This window comes from Polyodon spathula, chromosome 42 (assembly GCF_017654505.1).
Source record: "Polyodon spathula isolate WHYD16114869_AA chromosome 42, ASM1765450v1, whole genome shotgun sequence".
NCBI classification, from domain to species: Eukaryota; Metazoa; Chordata; class Actinopteri; order Acipenseriformes; family Polyodontidae; genus Polyodon; species Polyodon spathula.
This window is the reverse complement of record NC_054575.1, coordinates 3,405,887-3,425,821: the sequence shown is the minus strand read 5'-3', so window position 1 is coordinate 3,425,821 and position 19,935 is coordinate 3,405,887. Positions and strand designations below refer to the sequence as shown.

General features: G+C 47.0%; 3 protein-coding genes across 4 annotated transcripts; 1 reads left to right on the top strand and 2 right to left on the bottom strand.

Moving 5' to 3' along the window:
- Nucleotides 1-4,657: 4,657 nt before the first annotated feature.
- Nucleotides 4,658-9,347, bottom strand: LOC121305147 (zona pellucida sperm-binding protein 4-like). 2 transcript variants are annotated; one of them, XM_041236683.1, is made up of 12 exons: nt 8,581-9,346; nt 7,973-8,100; nt 7,767-7,866; nt 7,411-7,551; nt 7,138-7,316; nt 6,933-7,030; nt 6,427-6,554; nt 5,912-6,101; nt 5,509-5,659; nt 5,335-5,407; nt 4,951-5,043; nt 4,658-4,838 (listed from the first exon to the last, which is right to left on the bottom strand). In XM_041236683.1, exons 1-12 carry the CDS (start codon nt 8,981-8,983, stop codon nt 4,702-4,704), a joined length of 1,821 nt encoding a protein of 606 aa, XP_041092617.1. In that variant the 5' UTR covers nt 8,984-9,346; the 3' UTR covers nt 4,658-4,701. The 2 variants fall into 2 exon arrangements, with proteins under 2 accessions (XP_041092617.1, XP_041092618.1); XM_041236684.1 differs by having other exon boundaries at nt 4,696-4,838; nt 4,951-5,039; nt 8,581-9,347.
- A 667-nt stretch (nt 9,348-10,014) lies between these two features.
- On the bottom strand, nt 10,015-12,194 carry LOC121305217. Its single transcript, XM_041236760.1, has 3 exons — nt 11,757-12,194; nt 11,125-11,269; nt 10,015-10,576 (listed from the first exon to the last, which is right to left on the bottom strand). Exons 1-3 carry the CDS (start codon nt 12,049-12,051, stop codon nt 10,015-10,017), a joined length of 1,002 nt encoding a protein of 333 aa, XP_041092694.1. The 5' UTR covers nt 12,052-12,194.
- Nucleotides 12,195-13,210: 1,016 nt separating this feature from the next.
- hirip3 (HIRA interacting protein 3) lies at nt 13,211-19,217 on the top strand. The gene is made up of 7 exons (XM_041236670.1): nt 13,211-13,347; nt 14,831-14,951; nt 15,468-15,630; nt 17,120-17,787; nt 18,200-18,371; nt 18,594-18,692; nt 18,918-19,217. The coding sequence occupies exons 1-7, from the start codon at nt 13,283-13,285 to the stop codon at nt 19,124-19,126; spliced, it is 1,497 nt and encodes a 498-aa protein (XP_041092604.1). The 5' UTR covers nt 13,211-13,282; the 3' UTR covers nt 19,127-19,217.
- Nucleotides 19,218-19,935: the final 718 nt, after the last annotated feature.

The window sequence follows — 19,935 nt, the reverse complement described above, 5'->3', positions numbered from 1 at the left end:
TGCTTCCCTATGCTTTACCAGACCTCTCTGTGCTTTACAATGCTTCCCTATGCTTTACCAGACCTCTCTGTGCTTTACAATGCTTCCCTGTGCTTTACCAGACCTCTCTGTGCTTTACAATGCTTCCCTATGCTTTACCAGACCTCTCTGTGCTTTACAATGCTTCCCTATGCTTTACCAGACCTCTCTGTGCTTTACAATGCTTCCCTATGCTTTACCAGACCTCTCTGTGCTTTACAATGCTTCCCTATGCTTTACCAGACCTCTCTGTGCTTTACAATGCTTCCCTGTGCTTTACCAGACCTCTCTGTGCTTTACAATGCTTCCATGTGCATTACCAGACCTCTCTGTGCTTTACCAGACCTCTCTGTGCTTTACAATGCTCCCCTATGCTTTACCAGACCTCTCTGTGCTTTACAATGCTTCCCTGTGCTTTACCAGACCTCTCTGTGCTTTACAATGCTTCCCTATGCTTTACCAGACCTCTCTGTGCTTTACAATGCTTCCCTATGCTTTACCAGACCTCCCTGTGCTTCACAATGCTTCCCTATGCTTTACCAGACCTCTCTATGCTTTACAATGCTTCCCTATGCTTTACCAGACCTCTCTGTGCTTTACAATGCTTCCCTATGCTTTACCAGACCTCTCTGTGCTTTACAATGCTTCCCTGTGCTTTACCAGACCTCTCTGTGCTTTACAATGCTTCCCTATGCTTTACCAGACCTCTCTGTGCTTTACAATGCTTCCCTGTGCTTTACCAGACCTCTCTGTGCTTTACAATGCTTCCCTATGCTTTACCAGACCTCTCTGTGCTTTACAATGCTTCCCTGTGCTTTACCAGACCTCTCTGTGCTTTACAATGCTTCCCTATGCTTTACCAGACCTCTCTGTGCTTTACAATGCTTCCCTGTGCTTTACCAGACCTCTCTGTGCTTTACAATGCTTCCCTATGCTTTACCAGACCTATCTGTGCTTTACAATGCTTCCCTGTGCATTACCAGACCTCTCTGTGCTTTACAATGCTTCCCTATGCTTTACCAGACCTCTCTGTGCTTTACAATGCTTCCCTATGCTTTACCAGACCTCTCTGTGCTTTACAATGCTTCCCTGTGCTTTACCAGACCTCTCTGTGCTTTACAATGCTTCCCTATGCTTTACCAGACCTCTCTGTGCTTTACAATGCTTCCCTATGCTTTACCAGACCTCTCTGTGCTTTACAATGCTTCCCTATGCTTTACCAGACCTCTCTGTGCTTTACAATGCTTCCCTATGCTTTACCAGACCTCTCTGTGCTTTACAATGCTTCCCTATGCTTTACCAGACCTCTCTGTGCTTTACCAGACCTCTCTGTGCTTTACAATGCTTCCCTATGCTTTACCAGACCTCTCTGTGCTTTACAATGCTTCCCTATGCTTTACCAGACCTCTCTGTGCTTTACAATGCTTCCCTATGCTTTACCAGACCTCTCTGTGCTTTACAATGCTTCCCTATGCTTTACCAGACCTCTCTGTGCTTTACAATGCTTCCCTATGCTTTACCAGACCTCTCTATGCTTTACAATGCTTCCCTATGCTTTACCAGACCTCTCTGTGCTTTACAATGCTTCCCTATGCTTTACCAGACCTCTCTGTGCTTTACAATGCTTCCCTGTGCTTTACCAGACCTCTCTGTGCTTTACAATGCTTCCCTATGCTTTACCAGACCTCTCTGTGCTTTACAATGCTTCCCTGTGCTTTACCAGACCTCTCTGTGCTTTACAATGCTTCCCTATGCTTTACCAGACCTCTCTGTGCTTTACAATGCTTCCCTATGCTTTACCAGACCTCTCTGTGCTTTACAATGCTTCCCTATGCTTTACCAGACCTCTCTGTGCTTTACAATGCTTCCCTATGCTTTACCAGACCTCTCTGTGCTTTACAATGCTTCCCTATGCTTTACCAGACCTCCCTGTGCTTCACAATGCTTCCCTATGCTTTACCAGACCTCTCTGTGCTTTACAATGCTTCCCTATGCTTTACCAGACCTCTCTGTGCTTTACAATGCTTCCCTGTGCTTTACCAGACCTCTCTGTGCTTTACAATGCTTCCCTATGCTTTACCAGACCTCTCTGTGCTTTACAATGCTTCCCTGTGCTTTACCAGACCTCTCTGTGCTTTACAATGCTTCCCTATGCTTTACCAGACCTCTCTGTGCTTTACAATGCTTCCCTGTGCTTTACCAGACCTCTCTGTGCTTTACAATGCTTCCCTATGCTTTACCAGACCTCTCTGTGCTTTACAATGCTTCCCTGTGCTTTACCAGACCTCTCTGTGCTTTACAATGCTTCCCTATGCTTTACCAGACCTCTCTGTGCTTTACAATGCTTCCCTATGCTTTACCAGACCTCTCTGTGCTTTACAATGCTTCCCTGTGCTTTACCAGACCTCCCTGTGCTTTACAATGCTTCCCTATGCTTTACCAGACCTCTCTGTGCTTTACAATGCTTCCCTATGCTTTACCAGACCTCTCTGTGTTTACAATGCTTCCCTATGCTTTACCAGACCTCCCTGTGCTTTACAATGCTTCCCTGTGCTTTACCAGACCTCTCTGTGCTTTACAATGCTTCCCTGTGCTTTACCAGACCTCTCTGTGCTTTACAATGCTTCCCTGTGTATATCGATATATGCCGGTGCGTGTGAAGCGAGCTCTCACGCGAAAACCTGTAATCTGATATCCTTGGCAATCAAACAAATTCTTGCGACAACTATTCTCACGCATTGGCCGCCTTCTCACGAAAATCTCCTGCATTCGCCTCTCCTTCTCTCGTAGACCGACACGCCCCGTCTCACTCTCACACACACACTATACAGACATACACACACTATACAGACACACACACTATACAGACACACACACACACACACACTATACAGACATACACACACTATACAGACACACACACTATACAGACACACACACACACACACACTATACAGACACACACACACCCCTATTGCTATACCCGTGGGATCTTCTCATTGACTCTCACTAGATTTTTATTGACTGTTTCTAACTCCAGTCAGACAAAACTCCACACAGGGTGAAAGTCGACAACAAACTCAATATTTTGGCATTTATTTATTTATTTATTTTAGTTTTAAAAGGCATATTTAGTTCTTAAAAACGTGTTTTACAAAGCGGGGGCTGGGGGGGACGACATCCACACAATTTTTTTGCTATCTTTGTGGGGACATTTTCTCAAACTTTGTCCGCACATTGATAGTAATACATGCCCACAGACACACACACATGCACGAACACACAAACACATACACAAACACATACACAGACACACAGACACTGTACTATCAGAGACAGCTCATATAATTAAAACAGTAACCGCGAATCTATTCCAAACCCGTTTTCATTAGCGCTCTCTGAAAACAATAGCGGATCTACACGTTGCAACAAACCGAAGAGAGACCACATTCCGTGCCGTTCAAAGTTCAGAAGTCGAGTTTGTGCAACATGCAAAGATGGTGTTTATTAAACACGCACTCGAAATACGTTTGAAAAAACGACACAAAACTGTTACCTTGTATCACATCAAACGCATTACAATGAGAACTAAGGTTTCGAACGACAATCTACCATAGAAATATTAATACACACACTGACACGACAAGGAATTGCACCATACCCTAGAACACATTTAGAGAACGGTAGCATTTTTAAAAATTAACTACCCATATTTAAAAAAAATAAAATAATACTCCGAGATCTGTCTCTATCCTTTATTGATACATTATTTCTCAAATAAAAGGCTATGCGTTGTGACTTCCCTTCTAGTTCAGCAAAACACACCTGTTTGATATAAACAATATTTGTGGGATACGACTTACTACTCAGCATGCACTAGGATTATAATTATTATTATGAATGTAATAATAATGTATTCCCAGGGAGGTATTTTTCGGGTGACAGTTGTCGGGGGAAAGAACTTGTCGGATTGCACGGGGTCACACACAGCGAGTCAGTGGCTGAGCTGGGATTTGAACCCGGGTCCTGCTGGTTACAGTGCCATTTCTAGCAGTTGTTAATTTGTGTCACCGGATTTGCAATTTGATTACGAGGACCGATTTCATAAAGTATGTTTGCAAAGCGGATATATTGCGTTTAGGGTTTACTGTTACTGGTTTCTATATGAAGTTTGAGCGTTTATCTGTCAGATTGAGGTCATTAAAAACCTCGCCTGTGGGCTGAGCTTGCAGGGTTGAGAAAGTTCACAAAACGAGAGGCCATTCAGCCCGTGTTTATAGCTCTTGGCAGCTTGTTGATCCCAAAATCCCATCAAGCAGCTTCTTGAAGGATCCCAGGGTGGCAGCTGCAACATTACTGGGGAGTTGGTTCCAGACCCTCACGATTCTCTGTGTAAAAAAGCACCTCCTATTTTCTGTTCTGAACGCCCCTTTGTCTAATTTGTGACCCCTGGTCCATTTGGTGAAAAAAAAAAAAGAAGTTCCCTGGGTCGACATGTCAATACCAAGATCCTTGAAATGCCATTTCTCAATTTTTATTTGTTTGGGACCCCGGGGGGGGAACTTTACGGTAAAGAGAGAATTAAAAGTCCCCCCCCCCCCTCTCTTCTTAATCAGTTTGTTCAGTGCAACTTTTTTTTTTTTCTCCACCCTAATTTATTTATTTTATAAATCTCAAAAATTCTCAATAAGATGCAGTTCTTAAATTTGTCCTCCAGGGGGCAAGGATGAGTCCAACAGCCGCTGTTACCACGACCACCAGCATCACAGACGAGCCAATCACAAAGCGAGTGGACGGAGACAGGCGATAGTGGGAAGAGCCTAGGCGAGAGAGACATATTCATCAGTTGAGGAGATAGAGGGGCGCGCTCCCGGGGCAGTCCTGTGGTTGCCGGGAGAGAAGATGGGAGGGGACGGGGGACGTGGGGCTCACCTGACTCTGTATCCGGTGCCACAAAGACGAGGGCCCCCGATGAGACTGTGACCTCACTGGGTGGGTCTCTGGATACAGAGCGAACACGCCTGCCTGAAACACAGGGAGCGAGTGAAGGAGGTAGCGAGCAGGGGAGAGAGGGAGTGACTGACTAGGGTTGCAGGAACAGTGAAGGTGGTAGAGGGTAAGGAGTGAAGTAGGTAGGGTGGATGTTAGGGAGGGTAGGAAGGGAGGTAAGGGGTACAGAGTGTGGGTTGTAGGGAGCGAGGGACAATGGCAGGGAGCGTGGGTTGCAGGGGAGCAGGGTAGGGATGATGGTAGGGTGGACGGTACAGAGCGTGGGTTGCAGGGAGCAGGGTAGGGATGATGGTAGGGTGGACTCACGACTGTTGCAGGAGCTCTTGCAATTGTCCGTGTCAGAGGGCTGGCAGAGATGAGTGCTGCAGTGCAGGTACAGCTGGAACCAGAAATCCAATATTAAAAAAAAAAAAAAGAGAACAAACAGTGGCCTGGCCTCCCCTCACCCCCGTCTTCTCTCCCAGCACCTCTCTCCCTCACCTCCTGGCTCAGTGGGCTCTCCCCCTGCTCATCCAGGAAGACGAACGTTCGCACCTCGAAGCGTCGGAGGAGGGAGGATAGCGGCCGGTCCTCGCTGGGCAGCACCGCCCGCTCCCAAACCAGGTACCCCTCGTTCCCAGAGACGGGACAGCTGAGAGGGGAGAGGAGGAGAGATCAGACCTTCCATCGCGTTGTCTGAAGGAAGGCAGGCACCATAAAGTCTGCGATTTAATCTATCCACGCACTAGATATTATATAGAAATATGCATCGATATTGATGTCCCCTAGACTAGCAGTGAAACTGCGTTCAAGAGCGCGCCATTTTGGCTCTGCTTCCTCAGAGCGCCACCACAGACGCAGCCCAGGTCGGAGCCAAAATGGCGTCAGTTTCCTCGTAGCTCACCCGTGTTTAATGAGGCTCCAGAAGACGGGGTCGTTGGAGTGACTGGTGGGCGTGGCCCAGCAGTCATCAAGCACAAGGGCGATGCCGGGGTCCTCCCTCCCCAGGACCCGGACCTCCGAGTACACGGGGGAGCGCAGAGCCATTACCACAGGGTGCTCCTCAGGAGTGTAATAGGAGCCGAAATCAGGGGCTGAGAAGCAAAAAAAAAAAAAAAAAATTATAGGAGTTCTCCGTTTGCTAAAGATTTAAAAAATGTGTTTCACTTAACAAGGGAGGCAAGATTTTTGGAAAGGGAAGGGCAAAAAAAAAAGAGAGAGGGGGAGAGACATGTATCTGACAAGACAAAATTGAGAAACGAGGCCATAAAAACTAATGAGTAGTTCTCTTGGAGTTCGTCCACTTCCGAGCGGCTGGCTGATCTCAGAATTGTCAAATCGGGTCTTAAAACGGATCCCAGCGATTCAGCATCGACAACGTGGCTCGGTAACAGCCCCCCCCCCCCCCTCGCTCTCTACCTTTTGCAATCCTCAGCTCCACCCGCAGGAGGCCCTGTTTAACAGCAGGGAGTGGGGGGGGCAGAGCGAACACAGAGGAGTTCATGGAGACCTCATCAACAGAGCCGAACTGACAACGAAGTGTTAGTCTGAGAGAGAGAGGGAGACAGATTAAATAAATGCAACTCTGCTCCTGCACTCCCCATCAATGACATGCCATTAATATTGCAGTGATCAAGAGCCAGGAGTTTGAGCAGAGTTACAAACCCACACTAGCCCTGCTGCACCCAGTCCTGGGGCTCAGAGCTCCCCTCAATGAAGTCTAGTATTATTAATATTGCAATGATCAGGAGCCAGGAGTTGGAGCAGGGTTACAAACCCACACTAGCCCTGCTGCTGCTGCACCCAGTCCTGGGGTTCAGAGCTCCCCTCAATGAAGTCTATTCTACACAGTCCTGGGGTTCAGAACCTTGGCGATTTCTTCTCTCCTCTCTCCTCTCCTCTCCCCCCCCCCCCCCCCGACTCACCTGTATTTGGAGTCTCTCGTGACCTTTCCCCTCGGACCGTCCAGAACGACCCTGGAGGCAGAGATCAGAGTCTCGTAGAACAGGAAGCGATCATCAGTCTGAGAAAGAAAGAAATAAAAAAAAAAACTTGCTGTAGAGCAGGAGTCTCAGCTCGTCAAATAAAAAATTTAAAAGTCTGCTGCATGCCGCCACCCCACCTCCTCACCGTTTTGGTAGTGCCACAGTCCGTGACCGTGAATCTGAAAACCAGCTGGCCTTTGGAAGAAGCTACTGGTTTGCACTGGGAACCGCTGGAGCTGGGCAGGCTGACGGAGTCGAGGTCCAGAGATGGTTTAGTGGAGTTTTTCGAAACCACCACAACAAACTGGCCAAGCTTCGTACACGCTGGGAAAGAAATGAGAATGAAATGCACTCTTCACGCCACTAGAGGGAGACATGCCCCACGCTTAACCCTCCGACTCCAGGCCCCTGTACTCACTGCTCGCTCCGAAGTAACAAGGAGTTTGGGGGTCCTGGGGGTCGTAACAGCACCCCTCGCTCCTGCAGTCCAGGGGGGAGATTTGGGGGTCCCCACAAGCCATGCGCTCAGAAGAGGGGAGCTGGCAACGAGTCTCACCAACTGTGGAAAGAAATTGCATGAAAACCTCTTGTGGCATTGCAGCCTGGCTAGGGACGGAAATGAGACTCCCACTGCGCAGCAGTGTGATCCATTCCTGGTTTTACTAGGGAGTTTAATAATAAAGACACACCTGAGCTTGTTAGCCAGACACACTGGGGGCTGATCAAGCTGCTGGCAAAACTGATTCTTTAGATTAACTACATGCAGCTACGCACCCACGATCACTTGTGTATCCAACTGGCATTTGATTTGATGATTGAAGGACTCGGCTGAGGGAGGGGAGAACTGGAGCTGGGCCGTTGCAACGCCGTTCAACTGCGGGAGGGGGGACGGGGAGAAAATAAATGGTACAAGTTTGATCCAATCTCAGCAGTCCCTGGGTTGACACCATGGTCCACTCGATCTCGACAGGACCGCTCACCTGGGTGACGTCGCAGCCCTGGTAGGGGAACGTGTAGGTGATCGTGGAGCCCTGCGTGCTGCTTCGGTACCGGCAAGAGAGGGGGCGCTCCCGAACCAGCTCGAAAGAGACCGAGTTTCCCACCCTGGCTGTAACAGGAAAAGAAAAGTTTACACTGAGAAATGACATGAATTTTATATTTCATGGTGACCCCCTGTCCTCTCCTCTCCTCCCCTCCCCACATTTGTTTTAACAAATAAATGAAAGCTACTTAAATGCAATTTGTACCTGTAAATATGTTTTACGGTTATTTATATGGCACAATGTAGACAGTTCGACGTATATAGTTGTTATTCCCGCATCATAATTAATTACGTGCAAGTCAATACAACAGCTTTGTAATTGCAATTTCACAAACAGCTCTCCTGTAGCTGTAAAAATTATAATTAGACAGCAAGTCTGAATAGATATTTATTATTTACAAACCCTTCGTAGCGTTAGTTTATTTACCAAAATACAAGAGCACCTTCGAATTAATTTCAACAGTACTGGGCCCAGAAACTTAACAGTATGTGTGAGAAAAACAAACACATACAACAATATAAACACAATAAAAATGAAGCCCTTACTCTGTATAGAAACCGAGTCCAGCCCCCAACGAGAAGGGAACGAAACCTCCATCCCTACCGGCGAGCAGACCAAATTCACGGCGACGGGCCCGGCCGCGTCCTCGGTGTCAAACTGAAGTATTCGCGGGGCCGATGGAGTTGTTTTGGGGGTCGTAACGAGTAGAGGAACGGCGTCTCTCGGTCCACTGTAACCCCCGGGTCTAGAGTGTCTCCCGATTCCAAACCCTCCCCATTTTGGCTGCCCGAAAACCCCTCGTCCGCCGAAAGGCGACAGCTTATGCTGGCGCACCAAAGCCCCGGCCGAAATTACTTGCAGGCTTAAGCAGAGGCACCAAAGCGCGGCCAGCGAGGCGCCGCCAAGCCGAGGCTTATTAGCCGTTCTTCTGTATTCACGAAAATTCATAGGGAAATTCGGTTTGAAAAAAAAACAGGCCTCGACAACCACTTTTTATTTGTGGAGAAGCGTCTTTAATGGGCTCCAATTAACACCATAATTGACAATTTTGCTTTAATTTGTTGGACGTTCAGTTGCCGTACGTGTACTACTAGGCCCCTTGTACGGCAAGGGGAGCGTTCAAATAACGTACTTGTTTGGTTTATAATGTTGTATCAATTTTATGTATGTTTGTATGTAATTAACAGGGGTATTTAGCCATTGAAAACGAGGTCTTATTTCCATAGCAACTATAAAACACCCTTTATTCAAGAACCACTTTGTAAACACGAATTTCGGATTACAATACGATATTATTACACTCAGCAGGGCTGCCAGATTTCTCCAGCGTTTATAGCCCAAAGTCACTTAAAAAAAAACAGCCCAAAATCTTATTTTGTTTATTTGCTAATTTATTTATTTATTTATTTTTGTTTGTTTGTTGGTAATCCCTGATTATGAAAAATAAATTTAAACACGATGCTGTTTTAAAACGAACAACGTGTTGTCTTATCCTTGATGCCAACGCTAAATATATAATTTTTTGTGTTACTGATGCATAAAAATAATCAATAAATAATGATTAGAAAGGTCTCGCTTGCTTCAGACGCTAAGATGAGGCGGATCAGGCGGAGTGTGTTTTAGAAACGCTGTGAATTATGTGAGATGTGCTGTACCTAATGATCTTAAAAAAAAAAAAAAAAAAAAACGTGAATAACCATTTAAAAACAAAATGTGTTAATGGATTCACATGAGAAACAAGCAGACTTCAGGTTTCTGTCAAACAGATTTTATTGTTTATATATATATATATATATATATATATATATATATATATATATATATATATATATAATAACCAGGTCGAGGGTGGGAGTTAGTTTAGATATAACAGTTATTTGTCTTTATTTGTAAATCAGTATATCCCCCCCCACCCCCCCTCCACGGGGGGGGAGGTGCTGGTGAAGAAATCAGTATCTTGGTTTATATGAGACGATAAGTCACACACACACACACACACACACACACACACACACACACAAAAACGGTACTAAAAGCCAATGGCGGTCACGTTCTGCTGTTGTGGGTTCATCTGTTCCTGCCGTCGTGGGTTCAGCTGGTTCTGTCGTGGCCCGAGGCGGAACCACCTCTAACTGGGTCACCCCCGACACAAAGCTATCAACACGGCACTGGTATAGCCCAGCATCCTCCTGTCGGACCCCCTTGAGCAGGAGGGCAGCGCCGGCACTCAGGCTGGTCCTGTTCACATACTGAGGGAGCTGATCCCTCAGCCGGTCTCTGTTGTTGTAGCTCCTGTGCACGACGATGTCAGCGTCCGCTCGGCTCCAGAGCACACCGGAGCTCTTGTACCTCCGCCCAGCCGTGTGGTTGAAAGTGCAGGTCAGGATACAGTCATGCCCCTCGGTACAGGTCACTGACCCACTGCTGCTGACCGGCCTGGGACCCAGGAGGAGGAGGAGCGAGCAGAGCACACACACCTGGGGGCAAGCGGCACTCAACTGCGTCTTCATGCTCTTGTTGGTTCTGCTCTTCAAACAGGGACTGAACAGGAGAAAAAGAGAGAGAATTCAGAAACAGAGACAAACACACAAAGAGACCCAGAGACAACAGAGAGAGAGAGACACACACACACACACATACGACAGAAACACAGTGAGACAGAGACAACAGACAGAGACACACACACAAAGAGACACAGAGACAACAGAGAGAGACACACACACGACAGAAACGCAATGAGACAGAGACAACACAGAGAGAGAGAGAGACACACACACGACAGAAACACAGTGAGACAGAGACAACAGACAGAGACACACACACAAAGAGACACAGAGAAGCATTGTAAAGCAAGCAAATGTAAATATTTAAATTCTATACAATAGGTACTTAACTGAACATTTTGAATTATTACACAATCATAATTTAGTACTCAATACTATTTTATTGGAAATTTTTAAACCAATTGCATCTGAAAAATATAAATAAAACAATAAAATTAAAAAAAAAAACATCTTTTTTTAATTTAATACAGCTAAAAGCACATGTAAGATGAATCTGCCAAGAAAACATAATGAAACAGTCCTTACTTGTAGGGTTTTAGGATTTCCAGCTCCCTGCAAAGTTCTGAATCATCTGCTCTCAAAGTTGTGAATTTCATTGTGGTTTCATACAACGTTTCCTCTGTCCCTCCCTCACTCTGCAATTGGATGAGGGGTGTGTCTGTGTCCTTTTCTGCAGAAAACCAAAGCAAAACACTTGTTACTAGGACTATGTCTTTAAGAAGTATTTATCAGCAGAGAGTAAAGATATCCCTTCACTAACTTAAAAAAAAAGCAGACTTCAGGTTTCTGTCAAACAGATTTTATTGTTTATATATATATATATATATATATATATATATATATATATATATATATATATATATATATATAATATAGGGTCGAGGGTGGGAGTTAGTTTAGATATATTTATGTTATTTGTCTTTATTGTAATCGTTGTATTAGCAACACAGTATCCCCCCCCCCCCCCCCCCAGGTTTTACTCTTGAGAACACCAATGTGCCCCCCGGGGGGGGTGGAAGGGGAAGGGGGGGGGAGGTGCTGGTGAAGAAATAAGTATCTTGGTTTATATGAGACGATTACACACACACACACACACACACACACACACACACACACGCACACACACAAAAACGGTACTAAAAGCCAATGGCGGTCACGTTCTGCTGTTGTGGGTTCATCTGTTCCTGCCGTCGTGGGTTCAGCTGGTTCTGTCGTGGGCCGAGGCGGAACCACCTCTAACTGGGTCACCCCCGACACAAAGCTATCAACACGGCACTGGTATAGCCCAGCATCCTCCTGTCGGACCCCCTTGAGCAGGAGGGCAGCGCCGGCACTCAGGCTGGTCCTGTTCACATACTGAGGGAGCTGATCCCTCAGCCGGTCTCTGTTGTTGTAGCTCCTGTGCACGACGATGTCAGCGTCCGCTCGGCTCCAGAGCACACCGGAGCTCATGTACCTCCGCCCAGCCGTGTGGTTGAAAGTGCAGGTCAGGATACAGTCATGCCCCTCGGTACAGGTCACTGACCCACTGCTGCTGACCGGCCTGGGACCCAGGAGGAGGAGGAGCGAGCAAAGCAGAACAACATATGAATCCAAATTAACATGCATTTATACTAAAGAAATACAAAAACGACTACAATAGATTTAGAAGTGAGTAGTTTTTCGAGATTTACGATTATACTGTAAATTTACGTTTACATTTGCATCTTGTGGTGTGTGGGTGTGGGTGGTGAGGTGAGGTGAGGTGTGTGTGTGTTGTGTTCAAGACTGAACAGATTCAATTCTTTCAGCCTGTCTGCACATGACGTGCCTTTTAAACCCAGAGATAATTCTGGTCGCTCTTCTTTGCACTCTTTCTAGAGCAGCAATGTCCTTTTTTTTTAGCGAGGTGACCAGAACTGCACACAATATTCAAGATGAGGCCTTACTAACGCATTGAACAGTTTTAACATTACTTCCCTTGATTCCTTCTTCAATTTCAGTATCTCCCATATGATATTTATAATGCACATTTTTATTTCCTGCGTGCAGTGCCTTACACTTTTCTCTATTAAATGTAATTTGCCATGTGTCTGCCCAGTTCTGAATCTTGTCTAGATCATTTTGAATGACCTTTGCTGCTGCAACAGTGTTTGCCACTCCTCCTACTTTTGTGTCGTCTGCGAATTTAACAAGTTTGCTTACTATACCAGAATCTAAATCATTAATGTAGATTAGGAATAGCAGAGGTCCCTGTGGTACACCACTGGTTACCACACTCCATTCTGAGGTTTCTCCTCTAATCAGTACTTTCTGTTTTCTACATGTTAACCACTCCCTAATCCATGTGCATGCGTTTCCATGAATCCCAACTGCGTTCAGCTGGAGAATTAATCTTTTGTTCGTGCGGAAATCTAATTCAAACGTGTGACACGCTTCGCAAAGCGCTCGGCTAATGGATAACGGATTACAATTGAAACAGATTGAGGTCAATCTGCAAAGGCGCGCACCCGCAGGCCGGAGCGGCGGGGCGGGGGTGCGTGCGCGTACCCTAGGAGAGAGTGACGGCGGGGGGGCGCGCACCCGCAGGCTGGAGTGGGGGGCGTGCGCGTACTTTGTAGAGGGGGGCGCGCACGTCTCCTGCTGTCCCGCCAGTTTTTGGGGTTTTTTTGGGGGGTTTTTAGGGGGGGGGCTTTCAATACCGATGGAGGACGAGAAGAGAGCCAGAGGGTTTGTCTCGGCGGAGCTGAAGCGGTCCCAGGACCTCAGGTAGGTACGACTTTGCTAAATTACAGCAGTTATACGATGCAAGAGGGAAATTTAGCGTTGCGAAGATTATTATTATTATTATTATTATTTTATACGCACGCTTGCAGGCGGTGAAAACGTCATCCGTTTAACCACGTTTGATCTTAAAGTAGATTCAGTAATATGCATTGACTAGGACTTGAATTAAAAACGAATTATATTAGGGATAGTGTTGAGTGATGTTTTAACTTGAGTGAAATATAACTCGGTTATATAAATATATTCCATAGGAGTCATTTTTGGATAGTTTAGGTTAGAGAGTAGGACGTTATATAATTTTAAATCTCCTATTTCATTTTACTATACTTTCTATTAATATATACATGTTGATCAGCCCCCAGTGTGTTTAGCTAACAAGCTCAGGTGTGTCTGATTATTAAACTCCTAGTGAAAGCAGGACTGGATCACACTGCTGTGCAGCGGGAGTCTGATTATTAAACTCCTAGTGAAAGCAGGACTGGATCACACTGCTGTGCAGCGGGAGTCTGATTATTAAACTCCTAGTGAAAGCAGGACTGGATCACACTGCTGTGCAGCGGGAGTCTGATTATTAAACTCCTAGTGAAAGCAGGACTGGATCACACTGCTGTGCAGCGGGAGTCTGATTATTAAACTCCTAGTGAAAGCAGGACTGGATCACACTGCTGTGCAGCGGGAGTCTGATTATTAAACTCCTAGTGAAAGCAGGACTGGATCACACTGCTGTGCAGCGGGAGTCTGATTATTAAACTCCTAGTGAAAGCAGGACTGGATCACACTGCTGTGCAGCGGGAGTCTGATTATTAAACTCCTAGTGAAAGCAGGACTGGATCACACTGCTGTGCAGCGGGAGTCTGATTATTAAACTCCTAGTGAAAGCAGGACTGGATCACACCGCTGTGCAGCGGGAGTCTGATTATTAAACTCCTAGTGAAAGCAGGACTGGATCACACCGCTGTGCAGCGGGAGTCTGATTATTAAACTCCTAGTGAAAGCAGGACTGGATCACACTGCTGTGCAGCGGGAGTCTGATTATTAAACTCCTAGTGAAAGCAGGACTGGATCACACTGCTGTGCAGCGGGAGTCTGATTATTAAACTCCTAGTGAAAGCAGGACTGGATCACACCGCTGTGCAGCGGGAGTCTGATTATTAAACTCCTAGTGAAAGCAGGACTGGATCACACTGCTGTGCAGCGGGAGTCTGATTATTAAACTCCTAGTGAAAGCAGGACTGGATCACACTGCTGTGCAGCGGGAGTCTGATTATTAAACTCCTAGTGAAAGCAGGACTGGATCACACTGCTGTGCAGCGGGAGTCTGATTATTAAACTCCTAGTGAAAGCAGGACTGGATCACACCGCTGTGCAGCGGGAGTCTGATTCCCAGCCCTGTGTGAATCAGCTGCACTTTTTTTTGTTAACTTAATTTAATATTTATTTTTTATTCCTCCATTTTACTGGACAGTGCGGTCACTCACAGCATCGTCCGGGAGAGATACCTCCGTCACATCGGCCATGATTCGCTGAGCAAGGAAGACAGACAGCGGCTCAAGCGAATAGTCGAGGAGGAGCTGCTGAAAATGCAGGTGAGTGGGCGGGGCTGGGGACGGGGCTTAAGCCTATGAATATTTACATAGCCCCTCACCGCACTGTACCTGCATATAACGGATATAAAACATTATTATTATTATTATTATTATTATTATTATTATTATTATTATTCAGTCACGTTTTATGTCGGTTTTATAAAGAATAAATAAATTGTAATGTCACGAAACATCTGGATTAATCATGGATAATCTGTACAGACCTGCTGTGACTACAGTTCCCAGCATGCCTCCCAATCTGAGGCAGTGGTGATGGTTGCCGGGAGATGTAGTTCTTCAACTCCAACGCGCTTGTGCTGTGTGTGTAAAGTCTGCTGTTCTTCGACAGATGCATGCCTAATAACCACAAAATGCGCTCGTCTGATGTTCTTACAGATGTAATAATTCTTGAAATTAAGCGATCGTTCAACTGCTTCCTCTTGAAGATTATTTTTTTTGTGCTGGAATAGATTTTACAAAGTGACCTCACACCCTGATGTTTAATTCCCCCCCCAGAACAGCGATACCGATTCGAGCGATGACGAACCCCTCATTCTTAAAGCAAAGGGTCCCAAGACAGGGGGTGGCCCCAAAACCAAGCGCAAGAGGGAGTCCAGCGAGGAGGAGGAGGAGGGGAGAGGAGGAGAGAAAAAGACAAGACTGGATTTGATCAACCCAAGTAGGGCCCACGATACAGACTGCAGTGAAAAAAAATCCCTTGTGAAAGTATAGGGACTCCCTGCTGTCTCTTTACATGAATGTGTGTCTGTGAGGAGAGAGGGAGGGGGGAGAATAGGAGAGGGAAGAAGAGGGGATAAGGAGGGGGAGAGGGAAGAAGAGGGGATGAGGAAGGAGAGAGAAGGGGAGAAAGGGAGGGGGGAGAAGAGAGGAGAGGGAAGAAGAGGGGATGAGGAGGGAGGAGAGGGAGAAGGGAGGGGGAGGAAGAGGGGAGAGGAGGGAGGGAGGAGAGGAGAGAGGAGAAGGAGAGAGGAGGAAGGGAGGGGATGGAGGGGCCCACGATAGGAGAGGGGAGGGGAGGGGATAAGGAATAGAGGAGAGGGAAGAAGAGGGGATGGGGAGGGGGGAGAAAAGGAGAGGGATGAGGAGGGGGAGAGGGAAGAAGAGGGGATGAGGAGGGAGAGAGAAGGGGAGAGAGGGAGGGGGGAGAAGAGAGGAGAGGGAAGAAGAGGGGATGAGGAGGGGGGATGAGGGAGAGGGAAGAAGAGGGGAGAGAGGAGGGAGAGAGGAAGGGAGAGAGGGAGGGGGGAGAAGGGAGGGGGGGAAGAAGAGGGGGGGGGGGAGGAGAGGAGAGGGACCCCCTTATCTCCTCTTCTCCCTACTTCTCCCCTCCTCTCTCCTCCCTCCCCCTTCTCCCAAGATGGGAACTTCCTCCCCTCTCCTCTCCCTTCCTCCTCCCCCTTCTTTATCTACCCACTCCTACCCTCCGGTCATTTCCCTTCCCCTCTTCTCTCCTCCCCCTCTTAGTAGAGGTACTAGAGCTGGGATCCCTCCTCTCCTTTACCTTCCTCCCCTCTTATTCCCACTCTTCCCCTATCTCCTCCCCCCTCATCCCTCCTCCCTCCTCTCCTCTCATCTCTCCCTTCTCCTCCCCTCTCCCTCTCCCTTAAGGAGGGGGAGAGGGCGGGGGGAGAATAGAGGGGATGAGGAGGGGAGGAGGGGGGGGATCCCTAGAAGGTGACTGGAGAGAGGGGAGAGCGGGGGAGGAAGAGGAGATCTCAGAAAGAGAAGAAGAGGGGAAGAAGAGGGCATGAGGACGGATCCCTTCCCGAAAAGGACCAGAGGGGGCTGGGGAGGGAAGGGAGAGGGAGGAGAGGGAGAGGAGAGAGAAGAGGGAGAGAAGGGAGAGAGGGGAGAAGAGGAGGGGGAGAAGAGAGGAGAGGGAAGAGAGGGGATGAGGAGGAGAGAGAAGAGAGAGGGAGAGTCTGTTGGTTTTGATTCCTAACGATCGCTCAGTTTCTTCACTGAACACCCTGTATTTAAATTATTTAATAATTGCTCTTCGTTATTTAGGGACTTTGTTTTAATGGGACTGATCCTGAACTAGGAGTGATATTATTATATATTATAGCTTATTTATTATTATTATTTCTAAAATGTGAATTCCTTCATAGAAACTAGAATTTCTTTTTTTGTTAATTTATTTTTAGATTCTCCCGATTCTGGCATCGAGAGGCTAGGGAAAGAAGAGAGAGAGGGATCAGAAGGAGGAGAGGAGGAGGAGGAGAGGAAGCAGGGAGAGAGCCGGCCTGAGAGAGGAAGGAAACGGAGAGGGGAGGAGTCTGGAGAGAGCGAGGGAGGAGAGAGGAAGAAAGCAATGAAAAGAGCTGCCACTGTTTTGGAATCGGAAGAGAGTGAAACCGAGACGTGCGAGGGAAGGAAACGGCAGCCAAAGAAAGCAGAGGAGGAAGAGAGAGAGAGCGAGGGATCGCAGAGCGAGGAGGAGAGGGAGAGCGAGGCAGAGCTGGGGCTGAGAAGAAAGAAGAGTGGAGCGAGGAAGGAGGGGAGCCAAGGAGAGGAGCCGAAGAAGGGAATGAAACAGCAGAGCGGAGAGAGAGAGAGTGAGGAGGAGGAGGGGTCAGAGAGCGACTCGGGAACCGCCAAAAGCAAGGGAACGAAACAGGGAAGAGAGAAAGCAGAGAGCGAGGGAGAGCAATGGAAGAAAGGAAAGGAGAGAGGGAGCGAAGAGGAGGAGAGCACCAGCGACTCGTCTCTCCCCTCGCTGGACGAGGAAGAGCGCAAACCTGTCAAGAACGCCAAACCAGTCAAGAGCGCCCCGGGAGAGAAGAGAAAGAGAGAGAAGGAGGGAAAGAGAAAGGTGAGCAAATTCCACCCCCTCGATATAGAATGAACTCCCTCAGCTTCATAGAGTCCAGTGAAAGCTGCTGAATAATGTTCCCTTGTTAACATATTGAATTGCACCCCCTCTATATAGAATGAACTCCCTCAGCTTCATAGAGTCCAGTGAAAGCTGCTGAATAATGTTCCCTTGTTAACATATTGAATTGCACCCCCTCTATATAGAATGAACTCCCTCAGCTTCATAGAGTCCAGTGAAAGCTGCTGAATAATGTTCCCTTGTTAACATATTGAATTGCACCCCCTCTATATAGAATGAACTCCCTCAGCTTCATAGAGTCCAGTGAAAGCTGCTGAATAATGTTCCCTTGTTAACATATTGAATTGCACCCCCAGCGATTTGTATTTTTCTCTCCTCTCTCTCTGTGTAGAAGTCGGGGTCCCCCCAGGCCGGGGAGGAGCACCCCTCCATCCGCCGGCTCAAGCGCTATGTCACGGCTTGCGGGGCGCATCGGAACTACAAGCGGCTGTTTGAGGGGTGCCGGTCCAACAAGGCCAAGATCGGGGTGCTGAGAAGAGAGCTGGAAGAGATGGGGGTGCAGGGTGAGAGGGGGGCTGTCTGTCTGTGTGTCTCTGTCTGTCTGTGTGTGTGTCTGTCTGTCTGTCTCTGTGTCTTTCTGTCTCTGTGTCTTTCAGTTTGTACTGTCTGTCTGAAAAAAGTGTCTACTGTTTGTACTGTGTGTGTGTGTGTGTGTGTGTGTTGAGAGTTGTGGCTGGAATCTGTATGTGTTTATTTTTGGGTTTCCTCCTTGCGTCTCTCTTCAGGGAATCCGTCTCTTGAGAAATGCAAGAGAGTGAAGCTGAAACGCGAGGAGAAGGCAGAGCTGGCATCGCTAGACCTGAGCAACATCATTGAAGCAGCAGGTAAGAGCTTCAGACGCAGAAACGGGCTTGGAGGCACACACTGAGCTTCAGACACTGAAACAGAGGCTGAGAGGCACACCCCTAAGGTTCCATCAAGGTCAGTAGATTCAAAGTGAAAGGCTGACTTGCACTGTGGCATTTACACAAGATCTGGTGTGGTGTGGTACTGGGGTACCCACAGCAAGCTGTAACATACCTGCGACCTGTTTGTCTGATTTATTTGAGGGCGCCCTCGGAGGAAGGCTGCCGCCGTGTGGGACCCCTTCACGAACCCCCGAGCCCCGCTGTCGCCCCCTAGAGAGGACTACAGGAAGTGCGTGCAGTCGGGGTCCGAATCTGGGTCAGACCAAGAGAGCGGTGCCGGGGGGAAGAGAAGAGTGACGGACTGGGACAACCTGAGGGGGGTCATCAGCGACGACATGGAGAGCGACTGAGACGAGAGCAACAGAGGAAAATATTCCACTGTTTTTTTTTTTTTGTACAGGATGGAATTGACTTTTTTTTATATCTGTATAAATTGGAAGATGTTTGCATAATTAATAATTAAAAAGCTGTTGTATTACTTTTTTTTGTAAATAAAGAATTGATTTTGTTTGTACTGTATGTGCCTGTGTTGTAATTATTTTCTGTGTCTGTTTATACTAATTATGTATCTATGCACACAGCGCTAGACCCTGATATTGATGAGATCCAGCCCTCTGAAATGTCTTTATAATATACAGCACTAGACCCTGATATTGATGAGACACCAGCCCTCTGAAATGTCTTTATAATATACAGCGCTAGACCCTGATATTGATGAGACCCAGCCCTCTGAAATGTCTTTATAATATACAGCACTAGACCCTGATATTGATGAGATCCAGCCCTCTGAAATGTCTTTATAATATACAGCACTAGACCCTGATATTGATGAGATCCAGCCCTCTGAAATGTCTTTATAATATACAGCACTAGACCCTGATATTGATGAGATCCAGCCCTCTGAAATGTCTTTATAATATACAGCACTAGACCCTGATATTGATGAGATCCAGCCCTCTGAAATGTCTTTATAATATACAGCACTAGACCCTGATATTGATGAGATCCAGCCCTCTGAAATGTCTTTATAATATACAGCACTAGACCCTGATATTGATGAGACACAGCCCTCTGAAATGTCTTTATAATATACAGCGCTAGACCCTGATATTGATGAAATCCAGCCCTCTGAAATGTCTTTATAATATACAGCACTAGA